The sequence below is a fragment of the Podarcis cretensis genome (assembly GCF_951804945.1).
Source record: "Podarcis cretensis genome assembly, chromosome: 3".
Taxonomy (NCBI): Eukaryota; Metazoa; Chordata; class Lepidosauria; order Squamata; family Lacertidae; genus Podarcis; species Podarcis cretensis.
This window is the reverse complement of record NC_137172.1, coordinates 10781064-10799232: the sequence shown is the minus strand read 5'-3', so window position 1 is coordinate 10799232 and position 18169 is coordinate 10781064. Positions and strand designations below refer to the sequence as shown.

Genomic DNA, 18169 nt, shown 5'->3' with positions numbered 1-18169 from the left:
ATGGTTTGCAGCCTGCAGGTCCCAGCTGCTTTCCCCCTGGCCTCTCAGATTAGAAGGGTCTTGGGTAGCCCAACTACCAACTACAACAGTGGTGGCCAAACTCGGCCCTCCAGCTGTTTTTGGACTATAGTTCCCATCATCCCTGGCCACTGGTCCTGTTAGCTAGGGATGATGGGACTTGTAGTCCAAAAACAGCTGGAGGGCCGAGTTTGGCCACCACTGAACTAGAGCATTAGACCAGTGATCTAATCTGCTAAAAGGCAGTTTAGTGCATGCACCTGTGTACACAGTACTTCCCTTGATCTCTCGACCTAAGTCCCTGGTTTGAATTGCTGTGTAGTTTTAATAGGATTGTTTTGTTGTGGCTGCTTATATTTTAATGTCTGTAAGGGGCTTTTATACTTCGTAGAAGCCTATTTTAACATTTAAGTGGTACATATATAAAGAAACAAAAAGAATACGTTTTGTTGCTTATAATACAAGGCAACAAGCCATGACAATCCTATGCTTATGTCTCTCTCTCTGTGTTTTATATAGTTACAGATTTATGGTGATGGAAAGGTTAGGAGACGATCTGCAAAGCATCTTTGAAAGAGGAGGACGGAAGTTCAGCAAGGGAACGGTTCTGCAGATTGGAGTCCGCATGGTGGGTATTGGGCCCTTAGCAGTGTGAAGCTTGAAGGAATTGTGTGTTGTCTCAACAGTCTCTAACAGATGCTTGTGTACTGTTAATCTGAAAGGAGCACCTTTAACGGGGAAGTTCTGCAGTGTCATTGAGATGCAGATTGCTGTGACGTTTTCATAACTTATCATTAAAGGAATTACATATTGCTTCAGAAATATTGGGTTGTGTCCAACCAAGTTCTACTCAAGAGTATAGACCCGTTGATGTTAACCCAAGTTAGTCATGCCTGTCAACTTTAATGGGCCTTCTTTAATCAGGAGTAGTGTTGAATACAACTCATTGCTTTCTTTTCCCATAGGCAGATTTAATTGAATGAAGTTGATACGATTTACTGAGATGCATTTTTTCCATCACCTGTTGTTTATTCATTGATATTGGGGAGCTTGTGTATTGTGGTAGCTGGGGAGGCTGTACTCAGCTATGAACCTCGTACAGTGCTACCTCTGGTTACGAACTTAATTCATTTCGGAGGTCCGTTCTTAACCTGAAACCATTCTCAACCTGAGGTACCACTTTAGCTAATGGGGCCTCCTGCTGCCGCTGTTGCGCAATTTCTGTTCTCATCCTGAGGTAAAGTTCTTAACCTGAGGTACTGCTTCCGGGTTAGCCGAGTCTGTAGCCTGAAGTGTTTGTAACCCGAGGTGTTTGTAACCTGAGGTACCACTGTAGATGGGTTTAGATCAAAATTTCAATGCTTCCCTCACTCCCCCACTTTCATCGCGAGTTAAGAAAATGACCTGCTTTTCCTCTTCAGCTTATTGCTTTCTGACTAAAACTGGCTGACCCACTGGCCTAATATCAGAATGACTCCTAGTTTCCTTTGTAATTTGTCTTTCCCCCTCTCCTCCACTAGCTGGATGCTTTGGAGTACATACATGAACATGAATACGTTCATGGGGACATTAAAGCAGGAAATTTGCTTTTGGGCTACAGAAATCCACATGAGGTAAGCATCATATTTTGCTTGATTGTTAAATTTGTTTTGGTGGGATGTGTGCTATAGTTCATTGCTATAGTTTATGGTTGGTTTTGGTGGGGTGTGTGCTGTACAGTCATACCTCTGGTTATGAACATGATCCATGCGGGAGGCACATTCGCAACCTGCAGCGCTTGCACCCTGAAGTGCTGCGCATGCGCGTGATGCGATTCGGCACTTCTGTGCATGACGTCATTTTGTGCTTCTGCGCATGTGCGAGCACTGAAACCCGGAAGTAACCTGTGCACAATTTCTGCTTCGATCCCATTCTGCGTTCATTAAGAACATGATCTTTTAGTGTGGCAGCACCTGAACTTTGGAACTCCCTGACTATGGATATCTGTCAGCCTCCTTCGCAGTACTCTTTCCCCCCCGGCACCTGGAGAAAACACTATCATTTAGACAGATGCTTAGAAAGCTGGTGTGAGTTTTAACCTGTTGTTAGTCTATTGTCCCTTTTAACTCTTCAGGTGTCTTAAATTATTGTTGCTTGTTTTTCTTAGTGATGGTTTTGTTATGTTATCTTCTCCCCCCTGTAAAACCACTTTGAGGTTCTTTTGTAATCAAGCGGTGTGTAAATTTTATGAAACAAATAAATAAAATCGTGACTGCAGTACCGAGTAGGCAGTACCTTCTTTTTGTTTTAACTTAAGACAGTTTATATGGGATGCGGGTGGCGCTGTGGGTTAAACCACAGAGCCTAGGACTTGCCGATCAGAAGGTTGGCGGTTCGAATCCCTGTGACGGGGTGGGCTCCCGTTGCTCGGTCCCTGCTGCTGCCAACCTAGCAGTTCAAAAGCACATCAAAGTGCAAGTAGATAAATAGGTATCGCTTCAGGTGGGAAGGTAAATGGCGTTTCCATGCGCTGCTCTGGTTCACCAGAAGCGGCTTAGTCATGCTGGCCACATGACCTGGAAGCTGTACGCTGGCTCCCTCGGCCAATAAAGCGAGAGGAGCGCCACAACCCCAGAGTCGGCCACAACCGGACCTAATGGTCAGGGGTCCCTTTACCTTTAAGACAGTTTATATTTCCGCGCCGGCGACGCGGGGACCCTCAAAAACCATGGGCGCTGAAACCCATGGGCATGGTGACTCAGCTGGCACCGTTTGCGCCCCCCCCGACCACGCGAAGGAGCCTTTTTAAAGGCTGCGGAGCAGGTGACGGGGGGGGGGGGTGGTGCTGTGAGTCCTCCGCTTCCCCTGCCGAGCGAAGCCGCATGCCATTTGGCGGAGAGCGCTGACTTCTTCCATTGAAAATCTGGACTTAAAAGAACAACCCGTGAGTAATTGGAACTTGGATTAAAAAGGGGAATAAATTTTTTCTTAAATTCGGAGCGAGCGGGGGAGGTATAAAAAGGAAGTCAACCTCCCCCTGTTGTAGAGGAGCTAAAGCAAAGGACCTGACAACTAAGATCGAGCGCAACCTTTTCTTTTGATAAAGATATTAATTTCGCGATGGAAAATTATAAGCTGGGCTGGAGGAGAAGAGTGGAATGTGAATTAAAATACAACCCCCCCCCCGGAAGCCCCGGGAGCGATCCGTGAGAGCGCCTGGAGAGGAGAAATAGAGGTTTTGACAGCTGTCAAAGGAGCTGCCAAAACTGAAGAACAAAAAGAGAACTTTGTTACGAGGACTTTGCTGGTTACATTTGTTATAAATTGGATATAAACTGTTTAAAACAAGGAATAATAAGTTACTTTGACTGGTGGGTGAGATCGGGAATGAAATTGAGTTACTATAATCCCTCTAGAGGAGCTGTGGGTTATTATAAGTATCGCTGGCATGGAATTTGAATCAGACATTTTATCTCCTGGGAAACTGCAGAAATGGAACACTATTTTGTCTACAGAGGTCTACACACTAAAGGAGACAATACATTTATCTATTGAAGAATGGAAGGGACTTGACGTAATGTTTTGTTCCTGAATAACAAAGCCTCTGTAGAGGAATTACAAGCTTTTTGGAATTAGAACATTTGTGCAGGAGAGCAGGGGGAAAAAAAGAAAAGAAAAAAGAGAGGAGAAGAGAGAACATCAAGAACAACAAGAAAAACAAGAATTGGACAAAGTTGGAAGATAGACCCTTTCTAAGATTGGACATTTGAAATTAAAGATGATTAAAAGACGGTAAAGATTATTAAAAAGACGGCAAAGTGGACTGGTGAAGGATTATGGCTTAGATTATGGTTCAGAAGTGGGAGCTCCAGGAGACAGTGGATTTGATGGGCATTGGGAACGCAACCGGGAAAGGGGGGAGGGAAATTTGGAATCCAAAGGGTGTTAAATTATATTTTATTCTTTTTTTAATTCTTTTATGTTAATCTGTATCTTATATTAAAGAGGGGAATTCGTGGAAGGGAACAGGTCGATTTTAGGGGATGGGAAAATATTTTTTAAATTGGGTTAATGATAATAATTTTAAAATTTGGGGTAAGAATTTGTTGAATCTATTTGAAAGAATTGGAATACAAGAGGGGGTGGGGAGGGGGAAGTCCTGGAAAGATGATATTGAAAATAAGGCCTTAAATTTGGATGTTTTTCTTTTTTTTGTTATATTTGAAAATCTTTAATAAATATTATTAAAAAAAATAAATAAGACAGTTTATATTTAATCATAAGAAAACATTTTAAGAGTTGAAAGTGCAGTATGCAGACGGGTTTTTGAAGTGTAGCGCATGCACGCTAAAGCAGTTTCAGCCGGCTCGAGTGCAGCTTTGCACACACTGTGAGGACTTGCCTTCAAAGTTGTCCCTGCAGCTTGAAATCCTTCGTTCGGCTCCCTATGCACACCTTGGTCTTTGTGTCCATGCACAGGCCAGCTGGATGAGAACCCCTTGTGCCCCAGGGACGAATGCTTTGGAGAGATCAGGTGTTGCATCTTGCAGCACGGTTGATTGCCGCTTTGCTGCTAATAATGCTGTCATTGAGTTCTTGCAGCCCTAATTAAGTTGGCCTGCTAATACACTGCTGATCCAAATTTGTTGCTGAGCTAACAAAGCAATATATCTCTCCAGGTTTTACATGGCATCCATGTTGACTAAAACAATATACAGTGGTACCTTGGTTCTCAAACGTCTTGGTACTCAAACAACTTGGAACCCAAACGCTGCAAACCCGGAAATAAGTTGCAAACTTTTTTCGGAAGCCGAACAAGCTCCGTTTTGAGTGTTACGCTTCTGATTTGAGTGCCACACTTCCGTTTTGAGTGTTACGCTGAGGTCTGTCTGGTTTTGGTATATATTTTGCATTTTTGTTTTTGCGGCTCTTTTTTGTGTGTGACTGTGTGGAACCCAGTTCAGCTACCGAATGATTGATTATCTGACTGCAGTACATTATTTATTGCTTTCATTTTATGGATCAGTGGTCTTGTTAGATAGTAAAATTCATGTTAAATTGCTGTTTTAGAGGTTGTTTTTAAAAGTCTGGGATGGATTGATCCATTTTTCATTACTTTCTATGGGAAAGTGTGCCTTGGTATTGGAATGCTTTGGTTTTCGAACGGACTTCCGGAACAGATTAAGTTTAAGAACCAAGGTACCACTGTATATGAAAGGATGAAATACATTCCATGTTTTTAATGCCTTCCCCTCAATATATTCTTTCTATAGTTGTGATGCTTTTCTGACATTAAGTCCCCTGCTCATGACGGTTTCTTTAGCTGTGATTCCTGCACTGCTAGGGGTGGGGCTAGACAACCAAACTCTACAGTTTTATGATTCTAGGTTGTGTTTAGTATGATTTATAGGAGTTTAATTCTGACCATGATTGCTCTTTGGGATCCTTAAAGGTAAAGGGACCCCTGACCATTAGGTCCAGTCGTGACTGACTCTGGGGTTGCGGCGCTCATCTCGCTTTATTGGCCGAGGGAGCCGGCATACAACGTCCGGGTCATGTGGCCAGCATGACTAAGCCGCTTCTGGTGAACCAGAGCAGCACACAGAAACGCCGTTTACCTTCCCGCCGGAGTGGTACCTATTTATCTACTTGCACGTTGACGTGCTTTCGAACTGCTAGGTTGGCAGGAGCAGGGACCGAACAACGGGAGCTCACCCCGTCGCAGGGATTCGAACCGCCGACCTTCTGATCGGCAAGTCCTAGGCTCTGTGGTTTAACCCACAGCGCCACCCGCATCCCTTAGTTTGTGATAATTCTGTTGGAGTTGAACCTGCTTTTGATGTTGTCGTTTAGTGCCTATATTTGCATGCACTGCCTAAAGGCTCCCAAACAAGGCAACAGTTAAGTGCATGACTTTAGACTCTGATTTGCCAGCTTTACCAGTTCAGACATTACACTAAACCTCAGGGTGAGGAAGGGAAAATCCTAAGGGCCAGATTCTTTCATAGGACAACATGCTAGGGATAAGTGAGGCCAGATGCAAAAGTGCGGGAGGAAGGCAGTATGCCCCACAGTAGCCAGAGGTTTCCATCCTGGTAGGTGAGAATCATAGAATCGTAGAATTGGAAGGGACCCTGAGGATCATCTAGTCCAACCCCCCGCAATGCAGGAATATGCGGTGGTCCCATACAGGGATCAAACCTGCAACCTTGGTGCTATCTGGCGAGAGCCAGTGTGGTGTAGTGGTTAAGAGCGGTAGTCTCGTAATCTGGGGAACCGGGTTCGCGTCTCCGCTCCTCCACATGCAGCTGCTGGGTGACCTTGGGCCAATCACACTTCTTTGAAGTCTCTCAGCCCCACTCACCTCACAGAGTGTTTGTTGTGGGGGAGGAAGGGAAAGGAGAATGTTAGCCGCTTTGAGACTCCTGAAGGGGAGTGAAAGGCGGGATATCAAATCCAAACTCTTCTTCTATCAGCTCTGTGCTCTAACCAACTGAGCTTTCCAGTTTAGAAGCACAATGTTCAATGACACATTCCTGCCAGGCAAAACATCACTCAAAGCAGCTGGTGAGGGCTGCGGGAGAGTCCCAGGGCCACATGGAGCTCTGCATTTGGCCCCTGGGTTTGTGGTTCCCCATCCCTGCACTAAGACATACAGTAGTACCTCTGGTTGCGAATGGGATCCGTCCCGGAGGCCCGTTCGCAACATGAAAAGAGCACAACCTGAAGTGCGCGATTTGGTGCTTCTGCGCATGCGCGAGTGGCAAAACCCAGAAGTAACCCTTTCCGGTACTTCCGGGTCGCCATGGGACGTAACCTGAAAGAACGTAACGTGAAGCAAACATAACGTGAGGTATGACTGCAGTTACAGTGGTGCCTCGCAAGACGAAATTAATTCGTTCCGCGAGTCTCTTCCATCTTGCGGTTTTTTCGTCTTGCGAAGCACCCCTATTAGTGGATTAGCGCTATTAGCGGCTTAGTGGCTATTAGCGGCTAAGCGGCTATTAGTGGCTTAGCGGCTTAGAAAAAGGGGGGGAAGGGAAAAAACTCGCAAGACTCGCAAGACGTTTTCATCTTGCGAAGCAAGCCCATAGGGAAATTCGTCTTGCGAAGCGCCTCAAAAAACGGAAAACCCTTTCGTCTAGCGGGTTTTTCGTCTTGCGAGGCACCCGTCTTGCGGGGCACCACTGTAATTCCAATCCAGGTTTAAGAAAAGCTTTCTTACAATCGCTTTGAGGGCTTTTCCTTTCCTGTTTTACAGTTAAGTGGTATGTTAAATTTTTTGAAAGAACTAAGAAAGTTTGTGTTGAATTTTATTTATTTCTGCTGGAAATTTCCATTCCAGAATATCTGCTTTTATACCATATAGAAGTGTTTTATAATGATTTTTGTCTGAAATATTCCCAGCGTTATAGGCAATGCAAAGCGCACACACAGCAACAACAATGGGGGGGTGTAAAGCAAGTAATTATTTGTTTACTTGTATGGGAGTGAGAAAGGCAAGCAAATAAAACCAGCCCTCTCCTTTTCCTTTGACCTCCTAAATGATGTGTTGGGAATTGTAAGATGATCGGAATCTGCTGACCTCCGGAAGGTCAGCTTGCTGCTGATTTCATTCACTTGCAGGGAAGCGTTAGGCCATTGAGTGAATCTTCAGGGCAAAAGAGCCTCTCTTTTTATCAATAAGCCTCTTAACGTTTTGAGGGTTGTTGCAGTGCATCAGGAGAGGGTGCTGAGCCTTCTGCCCTGGAAACAGCCTTCAAAGCTTTCCTTGGACTGCTGTGTATTTTTCAGTTCTGTGTAGCTGCTAAGGATCAGGTGTGAAGCATGTACTTTATGCCTTGAGCCATCAGATAATTACAATAAGATTTAATTGAAATCTGAATCGATGAATAAATAAAATACTTGAAACATCCACAACAGTTGCTCATCCAGCGTTTCCTTGGAAATATTCAAGGAATGTGGTTTCACAAATCATCTCACCTGCTGCTTTCCTTGACCAAACTGCTCTTACATTGAGGAAGAGCTTCCTCACTTTTGACCAAAATTCTGTCTCCCTGTCTCGTTACATCTATGACTTTTTGTCTTAAGGTTGGTGGAATCTTTCTTCTTTCAGAGTTTATTTTATGGCATCCTTTCTGTCCCGTTAGAAGTTGCTTAAACTACTTTGGAAAGTGCCCTAAAGCATGGGTAGGCAAACTAAGGCCAGGGGGCCGGATCCGGCCCAATCGCCTTCTCAATCTGGCTCGTGGACGGTCCAGCAATCAGCGTGTTTTTACATGAGTAGAATGTGTCCTTTCATTTAAAAGGCATCTGTGGGTTATTTGTGGGGCCTGCCTGGTGTTTTTACATGAGTAGAATGTGTCCTTTTATTTAAAATGCTTCTCTGGGTTATTTGTGGGGCATAGGAATTCATTCATTTTTATTTTTATTTTCAAAATATAGTCCAGCCACCCTCAAGGTCTGAGCGACAGTGGACTGGCCCCCTGCTGAAAAAGTTTGCTGACCGCTGCTCTAAAGTGTGTGTGTGTCCCCCCCCCCCCACATTTAAGCAGTGTCAGAATTGCAGTTGGCTAGCCACAGTTCGTGATTTCCAAATAATAAAATAAAGCATATCTCTCTGTGCCTAGATGGAGGCAATATTTGGGTAAGGCTTCCTCTTACATTGCTAAGCTCAATGACAAGGGAATGCCAGCCAGTTCCACTTAAGTCGCCTCTTCCGTCACAGTGACTTGGCGCATTATTGTCTTTCCAGCTCGGCTAGGTTGGGTAGCAAGCAGCATGAATCTGCTAGAGGATACGGGAGGAAATAAGAGTCGGTCAACCTGACAAAACTTTATGCCTTGTCCTAGATTTCCAAACACCGCCTCCAGTCTTTAATCTTTGTATTGCAGTTTGTACAGGTCGTCAGGTGAGAAATATAATCAGTATAATCTTTAAAAGCTGTTGCCCCTGCAGGAACAGAAAGCTGCAGTCCTGGTGACACGCTCCAAATAGGCGCAGATACAGGGTCTCCCTCCCCTTTAAGACACAGACCAGCCATCCCAAGACTGTAAATCTGCCGGGGGCACAAACAGGAGTCAGTAATTTTAATAGAATCAGCTACCAGATAGCCTGACTGCCTTTTTTTTGTGGAGAAAAAGAGAAAAGGAAAAGGGAGACGGAAAAGAAAGAAGCCCATCAAGAGCAATATAATTAAATTAAGAGCAAGGTCAGGCTGGCGCTGTTAATATATATATATATATATTTTCCAGGGCAGGGATTTGCCTGCCAGGAAAGCACAAAACTAGTTAAAGAGTGATGCGGAAAGTAGTTTCTCCAACTTAGCAGCTTGCAAATTAATGCAGTGATTTTCTTAACGCTGGTGATGCTTCGAAGGTGTTGGTTGGGAGCACGAGCCTTAAGGGCAGTGGCTGCTGCTGCTGCTGCTTAATGTCCACTTATTATTGCCAAGCTTTTAACAGGTGCTTATTCTCCGAAGACTTTGGGCTGTTTCTTCGGTGGTGCTTTAACTCCATAATTTTTTTTTAATGTATCTTTTCACGTTTGGTCTAGCGCAGGGGGTGGCCTGTCCGCCAGGTGGGGAGTTGCACTCCCTTGAAAGGAGCAGGTCTGCATCTTGCAGGTGCTCCTGGATTCAGCACTGTCTCTGGAGGCTCAGACATGGAGGCTCCATGCTCTGGGACGTTGGTGGCACTGTGGGTTAAACCACAGAGCCTAGGACTTGCTGATCAGAAGGTCGGCAGTTCGAATCCCCGCGACTGGGCGAGCTCCCGTTGCTCGGTCCTGCTCCTGCCAACCTAGCAGTTTGAAAGCACGTCAAAGTGCAAGTAGATAAATAGGTACCGCTCCGGCGGGAAGGTAAACGGCATTTACGTCTGCTGCTCTGGTTTGCCAGAAGCGGCTTGGTCATGCTGGCCACATGACCCGGAAGCTGTACACCGGCTCCCTCGGCCAGTAAAGAGAGACGAGTGCCGTAATCCCAGAGTTGGCCATGACTGGGATTAAAAGGACATTGATTCTTTAATTAGCCAAAGGCCTGGGAGAAGAGGAATGTTTTCGCCTGGTACCTCAAGTTACGTAATGAAGGTGCCAGGTGAGCCTCCCTGTTGAGATCATTCTACAAATGGAGAGTCACTTTAAAAAAAAAAATGCCCTTTCCCATGTTGCCACCCTCTGGACCTCACATGGGGGAAACACACAAAGAAGGGCCTCAGAGGATGGTTTCGGGGTCTGGGTAGGTTCATATGGGGAGAGGCGGTCTTTGAGGTATTGCAGTCCGGAGCCGTTTAAGGCTTTATCAGTCAAAAGCAGCTGTTTGAATTGGGCTAGGAAGCTAATTGGCAGCCACTGCATTTGGGCTAGGATTGGTGTAATACGCTCACACCTTCTTGCCCCACTGAGCAACCTAGCAGCCAACTTCTGCACCAGCTGAAGTTTCCGAACCATCTTCAGAGGCAGCTCCACGTATAACTCATTGCAGTAATCTAACCTAGAGTTTACCAAGTCAAATTGGCATGCTCTATATGAAAGTTCATTAAACAAGTGCTCAGCAAGGCGGCTATCAGATTCTGAGAGCGTAGCTGGGTTTGCATGAGACATCGCCCCTAATGGGTTACCATTTTTTCCTTATTGCTGCCAGATTCAGACATGGCAAAACTGACAACCGGGGGGCCTTCTCTTTCAGGATTATTTGCGGTTCTTTTTTCGTGTGGCTGTTGGAAAACTTTCAAAATCTTCTGTTGCAACTACAGAGAGATGTTCTCTCCTGGAGCCTTTTCGTCCCCCCGCCAGAAGGAAAAATTAGTATGTCATACGATTGGTGTTTGCAGAAAACTTTCCTCTTCCGTCCTTTTTCTGTAAGCACGGCTGTTATGAACTTGTCGAAGGGCTGGCTGTTGAAAGGCACGATCTGTCGTGCCTGTGTGTGTGAGTGTGTTTAGTAAGGAGGAGACGGGGTCCCATAAGCAGCATGGAGACAGATAAAAGACATCTTGCACTTTATGATGTCTGGAGGCCCACCTGGAGAGAAGATAGCTTAGGAGCAAAACAGACAAAAAATCCTTTCTGCTCTGAAGTAAGACTGGGTATGGAAGAGGCACGCAACTCAGGAAGGCGAGGGTAGCTCTTAGCAGCCCCTCGATGGACATATTTTATCCTGAGATGCCATTTGGCTTCATAAAATGCAGATCTGAGAGTCTCCTCAAGCCACCGTTTTCCTCCAGCTTAATTAGAAAGGTTATACTTTTTCCAGAGGACAAAAGCATCGTTCATTTCTCTCCTCTTGTCTTCCAGGTTTATCTTGCTGATTATGGACTCGCCTACAGATATTGTCCCGATGGGAACCACAAAGAGTATCGGGAAAATCCTAAGAAGGGCCATAATGGGACCATAGAGTTTACCAGCTTAGATGCTCACAAGGGAGTAGGTAGGTTGCTCTCTAACTCCCCCGGTCTTCCTTCACCCCTTCAAAAACATTTCCGGGGGGGGGGGGGAATGAGTAATTGGGCTGGTGCGAAGCGTACTTGGAGAAGCAGCAGGTTTATGGGGCTTTGTGTGGCGACTTCCTGTCCCCCTAAGTCAGTGTGGCAATCTGGAGTGCAGCAAGGGAGAAAGCATGATACAGAACAGTGGATTTTGAATAATGCGGCAAGGCGAAGAGAACTTCTTTCTCCCCCCCCCCTTTTTTTTTAAAGAAAGGAAATTACTGCCTTTAAGTAAACTTTGATGTCGTGCACTGTGAAGCTGTACAATCAGATCAGTAGTAGAGTGGAGCTCTCTCACTCTTTTCCCCCTCACTGCTTCCAGCCTGACTTGGGAACAGGCCAAGTAATTCGTTCAGTCCGCTTTTTGCAGCAGACGAATCTGTTTTGACATCCCTGCTTGCAAATTTAGACGCGGGGAAAGGAGAATCGCGGGCATCCCCCTGGCCTTCCAGGCCTCTCCGTCTTGGCCATTGAGCCTCTCTGCAGGCCACGCCCCTCACTGGCCTTGATTGACACCATTCCTGAACAAATTTGCCTAGCTGGAGTGTGTGTCTTTAACCTCTGGTGGTGATTCTTTCTTGCCTGGATGCGAGAATAGAGAGGCGGCAGGATGAATATGTGTAGAAACCAGCCGACTGTATAAGGTGAAGTTTAAATTCAGGACTCCACATTCTTTTGTCTCTGGCCCTCCAGAAGGTTATCCAGAATGGAATGTGGAAGATTCCCCCCTCATTATGTACACCTCTAGATTTTGCAGTTCACCTTTGGTCCCTAAAAGAATGCAAAATAATAATGATAATTATGCATTTTGCTATACAGTGGTACCTCAGGTTACATACGCTTCAGGTTACATACGCTTCAGGTTACAGACTCCGCTAACCCAGAAATAATACCTCAGGTTAAGAACTTTGCTTCAGGATGAGAACAGAAATCTTGCAGCAGTGGCACGGTGGCAGCAGGAGGCCCCATTAGCTAAAGTGGTGCTTCAGGTTAAGAACAGTTTCAGGTTAAGAACGGACCTGCAGAATGAATTAAGTATGTAACCAGAGGTACCACTGTATAGGAAGAATGCCTACAAAATGTGTACAATTTACCTGCGGAATATTCATACATTTGTAGGGAAAATCCACACACAGAAATGGGACTGGTCTGTAACTGAGTGCAAGCTAAATTAATTCAGCAGAGATTTAACCTTGCGGCTTCATCTGTAGCTTGTCTTTATTTTTCTACTCATATCAAAACACATAGGAATCCTCCTGCCTACATATCACCAGTTGGCCGAAGTCAGTGATCATTTTGGCCCTTCCCAACTATCTTCTGCCGTGCTCTTGGCAAGACGGCTCTCCTTTCTTCTGATTAAACTTCCCAAAGCTCATCATCTTTTCTCGTTATTTTGCAAGCTATGTGAAGTGTTAACTTTTTAAAAAATTCTTGCCCGCCCTTGCTCCCTCAAGCTCCCCCTCCCCCCACAGTAGCCTTTCATATATCTTACTTATTTAAACTCACTTTGACGGTATTGGAAACACATTTGCAGGTAAATTACATACATAGTCCTTTTATTGGATATTGATTGCACTGCCTTGCATTCCAAGGCAGACTTAATTCAACAATTCCCTAATTAGTTAAAGTCATAACCTGTGTCTTGTATTCATTTACCATTAATTAAACCTCAGCTGTTTATTACACTGCAGTCCAAATTCAATAACCGGCCCAAAGAGCCATAGAAAAAGAGAAAAAGGTCAATATCGAAAACATATGGCACTTGGGCGAGCCTGTCCGTCCCCCCAATGGCTGCATTGCTTGCAATCGATGGTGGTCAATGCAACACGACTTTCTTAGTTGCTATGTCAGCAAGACACAAAGTCAATTCTAATGTTATGCTAGTGTGGAAAAAATAAAAGTGATTATTGCCAAACTTTGACTACTGTTTAACTTGAGACTTTTTTGGGAGGGGGCGGGAGTAGGTGCTATTTAGGAGTTCTGTCTCAAATTCCTTCCCAACGTTCCAATAAGAATCCTCCTCCTCCTCTTTCTCCTACCAGCTTCAACCCCTGCCCTCCCCCCCAAAAAAACCCTGCCTCTTCTATAAAGGTTATTAATTTGATCTCCTCCACCCAAAGTCCATGGGTAGCAAACATGTGCTTTCCAGATGTTATCATATTGCCTTCCACAAATGCCTCGGGGCAATGCACGGAATTCAACAAAAGCAGCTAAGAAACAGTTGAGAACAAACATAGGAAGTAACATCGGGTAAATTTTAAAGCAGTGCTGCTGAGTTAACACCCCTGGCAGAGACCTGTTCACGTGGCTGGGAAAGGTTGCCAGAACAGAAACGTCTTCAGTTGTTTCTGGTAAGTGTGGATAGCAGGCACCGGTTGAATAGCGACAGGAATGCCGTTCCACAGAACAGGGGCAACCACACTAAAGGCCCTGATCTCCTGTGGCTTCTGATCTTCAGAGAACCTTTAGGAGAATCTCTCCTGCTCTCATAGATGTTGTTGGGCTCTAATTTCCATCAGCTTCCACAAGCATGGTCAGGGATGATGAAAGTTGGAGATAAGCAACATTTGGAGGGTTGGCTTACCCTTGCCTAATAATAATAATAATAATAATAATACAGGTCTTGTACCCCACCCATGTGACGTGGTTGCCCCAGCCACTCTGAGCGGCTTTGAACAGAATATAAAAGAACAACAAAACATCATACATTAAAAACTTCCCAATGCGGGGCTGCCTTCAGATGTCTTCGGAAAGTTGTCTAGTTATTGTCTCCTTGACATCTGATAGGAAGGTGCTCCACAGGGCAGGCACCACTACCAAGAAGGCCCTCTGCCTAGCTCCCTGTAGCTTCACTTCTTGCAGTGAGGGCCCTCAGAGCTGGACCTCAGTGTTCGGGCTGGACGATGAGGGTGGAGACGCTCCTTCAGGTATACAGGGCCAAAGCTGTTTGGGGCTTTTAAGGACTTAAGTCAGTTTTGGTGCATTTGCCAATATGCATACCTTGTATCAGGGGCCAACAAACTTTTTCAGCAGGGGGCCGGTTCATTGTCCCTCAGACCTTGGGGGGCGTGGACTATATTTGGGGGCGGGGGGAATTGAACAAATTCCTATGCCCCACAAATAACCCAGAGATGCATTTTAAACAAAAGCACACATCCTACTCATGTAAAAACACTAGGCAGGCCCCACAAATAACCCAGAGATGCATTTTAAATAAAAGGACACATTCTACTCATGTAAAAACACACTGAATCCCTGACCGTCCACAGGCCAGATTTAGAAGGCGATTGGGCCAGATCCGGCCCCCGGGCCTTATTTTGCCTACCCATGCCTTGTATACTTCTGTTAGCCTTGCCCCTGTCTTCCCTCTCTCCCTCTTGTGAGATCCATTTAAAAAAATGTGGCACAGAAGTGAGATTACAGATATATGCCAATACTGTGTAATTTAGCTTGCAGCAGCTCTGTAGATCTTTCCCAGCTTTTTTATCTGCAAACTTTGTAGCTGGTGATAACCGGGCATCGATCCTGCATTCGAAACATGCCCTTGACCGCTGAGCTGTTGCCCATTCTCCAAGGCTCCTCCTTCAAGCCTCATATACATTGATGGCTCTGTATAAACAATAATGTCCATACTTAAGAAAAAGTGACAGGCTTTTTCTTTCTCTCTCTTCCCTCCCACCCCACCTTCTGCGTCGGCAAACATTTGTGGTTGTTAATAGCTGCTGAACTGTTATCTTAAACTAATACTTTCTAACGAGTTTTACTTGGCACAAACAGCTATACGTTATTGCTTTTTCTATTAAAAGGACCATTGACCATGTAATGTAGAGGGCCTTGATAATTTGCCAGCACTGTTAAGACCTGCAGTCATTTAACGCTGGTCATTAGGAAAAATGAAATGGGACTCTTGCGCCTCTCTGGTGCTGAGACAATTGCACTGTTTGACCTGCTGGAAGCATTTCAGGAGGAAAGGGGCCATAATGGGCAAGCTTTTTCTGGCCCGTGCAACGGGACGAGGAGGGTGGAAATCTGTTAAGTCCACTGATGCTGTGAGACATGTGGTGACAGGCAAGCATGGCCTGTTCTGTAAAAGGCACCTGCATTAGTCTATGAAAGGAATTATCGGGTGAAAAACGGCTCCTGAACGGATGGCATTTGAGTGCTCACTGTTTCCCTGGTTCAAGGGAATAGGGAATAGTTACTCCGCAGATGCTCAAATAGCTGAATTATGTAGTGAGTTGTAGTTGTGCAGCCTGAGTGTGTTTGTGTAATGTGCTCCACCCCTATGGGTTATGGGCTTTTTCTTTTTTGCGTATGTGGGGGTAACTATTTTTGGCCAAGGGGAAGTGAGTTGATAAAGAGAGCAGATATTTCTGTGCTCATGAGGACTTGATCCGATGGATGGTGTGAGGTTAACATATGAGAGTGCTGGAGGTGAAATAGTTAAACAGGTTACCCAATCAGAACCCGGGGGGTGGAGTCAGAGAGACTATAAAACCAGCTCTGGGAGGGGCTAAGGGAGGAGTTCTTTGGGAGGTTGGTTGGAGTGGGAGTGAATTGGGATAGAGTCTGTGGGTGGGTTGAGTTAGTGTAGCGAAATAAGCTGAGTCAGGAACAGTTAGGAACTAGGAAGACAAGTACATATCTGCGAGGTGGTTTAGTGAGTGAGAGCAGGTAGCGGAAGTTATAGGTCTGGATAGGCACCCCCTGATTGTAATTGACCGATACCGTTTATGAAACCACACGTTTGTTAAACTGCAAAAATATACAGAAGTATATGTTCCAATTTAACCCTGACTGGACTCAGTGTTGTACCAGGGAGGGCCTGGGTGGTGGCAGCGAGAAATAAAGTGGTGGCACAGGGATCAATGACGGTGAAATGTCCAGGGACCCTGTGTGATCGCCACAGATGGATTAATAATAATAATAATTTTATTATTTATACCCCGCCCACCTGGCTGCCTTTCCCCAGCCACTCTGGGGTTCAAGTTGCAAAAAAGGAGATTCCTTCCAAACTTTCTGACAGTAAGAGCTGTTTGACAGTGGAATGGATTCCCTTGGGAGGTTGTGGACTTAAAAACTTGGAGGTTTTTAAGCAGAGGTTGGGTGGTCACCAATTATGGATGCTTCAGTTGAGATTCCTGCATTACAGAGGGTTGGGCTGGATGACCCTCAGGGTCCCCTCCCAATGTACAATTCTAGGAGGCCTAGAAACTAGCAGCATGCATCAATCACAAGGTCCACTTTAGACCCCCTTTTGGCATTTTGGGAAACTGCACGCCTTAGTCCAAGTGGCCCAGTTTGTCTCAAAATGCATCCAAGTCCATTTGCGATGATGATGGACTGTAATAACAAGGCTGTTTCCCTTTTCCTTTTATCTCCGTCACGTTAGGCATGAAGGTAGCCTGCTACAGTGACTCTCTTGCCGCAGCAGCAACACCAAAAGGGGGTTCTAAGACGTAACCCTTCTTGGGTCCAGTGCCATATCTCTGAACACGCACATGGGCTTCCCTGCCTCTGCACCCTTCCCTGCATTGCATCACTGGCTTGCTCCTAAACCTGTGCATGTGATTTGCATATGAAAGGACCCAGATTTAATCCTTGGGATCTCCAGGGAAGTCCCCTGTCTGAAGCCCTGGAAAACTGCTGTCAGTCAACACAGGTGAGCTAGGAGGCTCCACGGACTGGCTCTGCAACAGACTGCTTTTCTGCGTTGCTTAAAAAAATCTCCCCCCTCTGCATGCAGAACTGGGGTTGTTTGTGTCTTGGTCTTAAACAGAATCACAGCCCACCTTGCGGCAGAAGTGATAAAAGAGCTGTAAAGCCATAAAAATGCTATATGAGCGATAAACATTCGGCATTGGGGGCTCTTATTTCCTCCAAATTCAATTCTTTGTGCTTGAAACCAGTGGTCTAAGCAACCGTACGATTGGCTTGGGTCTCTCTCCCTCCCACCCCAAATTTTAATCTCAGAATCTGCCCAGATCTTATGGAGCATTCGTTTTCTTTCCCGAAAGCTGCATTGTGCAAATAGTGTTGCCATCCTCGCTTGTTCCTTGATAATTAAAGAGAATTATACCTGCGTCAAGCATACCTCTTAAAAATTTGTTACATTGTTAGTAGTGTTAAAAAGTAATATTTGGATCAATGTGGCATATGGATTTTTGCAGATTTTCTACTCACTGAGGCATGCAGTCAATACCTAATTTCTCTGGAGATATACTGCGCTTAACATATCGAGCTTCTTTTAAATACTCTGGGCCCTGCACGCAGAGTGCATGAGACTGGTTTTAATTTGCCATCATTGATGAACATAAGAGGAATATGAAGTGTCTGAATTAAATTTGTTCCAATGTGTTTATTTGTAAGGGGGTGGCTGGCTTGGCTGGCTGGGGGGGTTGGGTGGGGTGGGGAGGAAGAGTTCAGGTGCTGTCTCCTGTCCAATTGCTTTTAACAAGTAAATTACACAGCTGATGCTAAGAGGTTTGTTCCTTTCCTAAGAGAGGTGGAAATCTTCATCTCAATATGCTTTTTTTATTAATTCGGCAAAGCGATGCTGAAGCACTTCTGCACAAACGTTTTGCAGTGATACGGGGCATTCTCAGACACGAGGCTTTAAATATGCAGAGAGGCTGCGGTGTGTGATGAGAGATGTGTTGTTGGACCTGATGCCACATTCGCAGCAT

At 45.3% G+C, this 18169-nt stretch overlaps 1 protein-coding gene across 3 annotated transcripts in view; it reads left to right on the top strand.

The window, feature by feature from the left end:
- VRK2 (VRK serine/threonine kinase 2) overlaps positions 1-18169 on the top strand; it is a 95714-nt gene that overhangs the window by 14667 nt on the left and 62878 nt on the right. For all 3 annotated transcript variants that reach the window (XM_079968726.1, XM_079968728.1, XM_079968727.1), the window contains 3 exons: positions 538-646; positions 1539-1631; positions 11293-11425. In XM_079968726.1, the coding sequence (XP_079824852.1) occupies positions 538-646; positions 1539-1631; positions 11293-11425 (335 nt within the window). The remainder of the gene's footprint in view (positions 1-537; positions 647-1538; positions 1632-11292; positions 11426-18169) is intronic.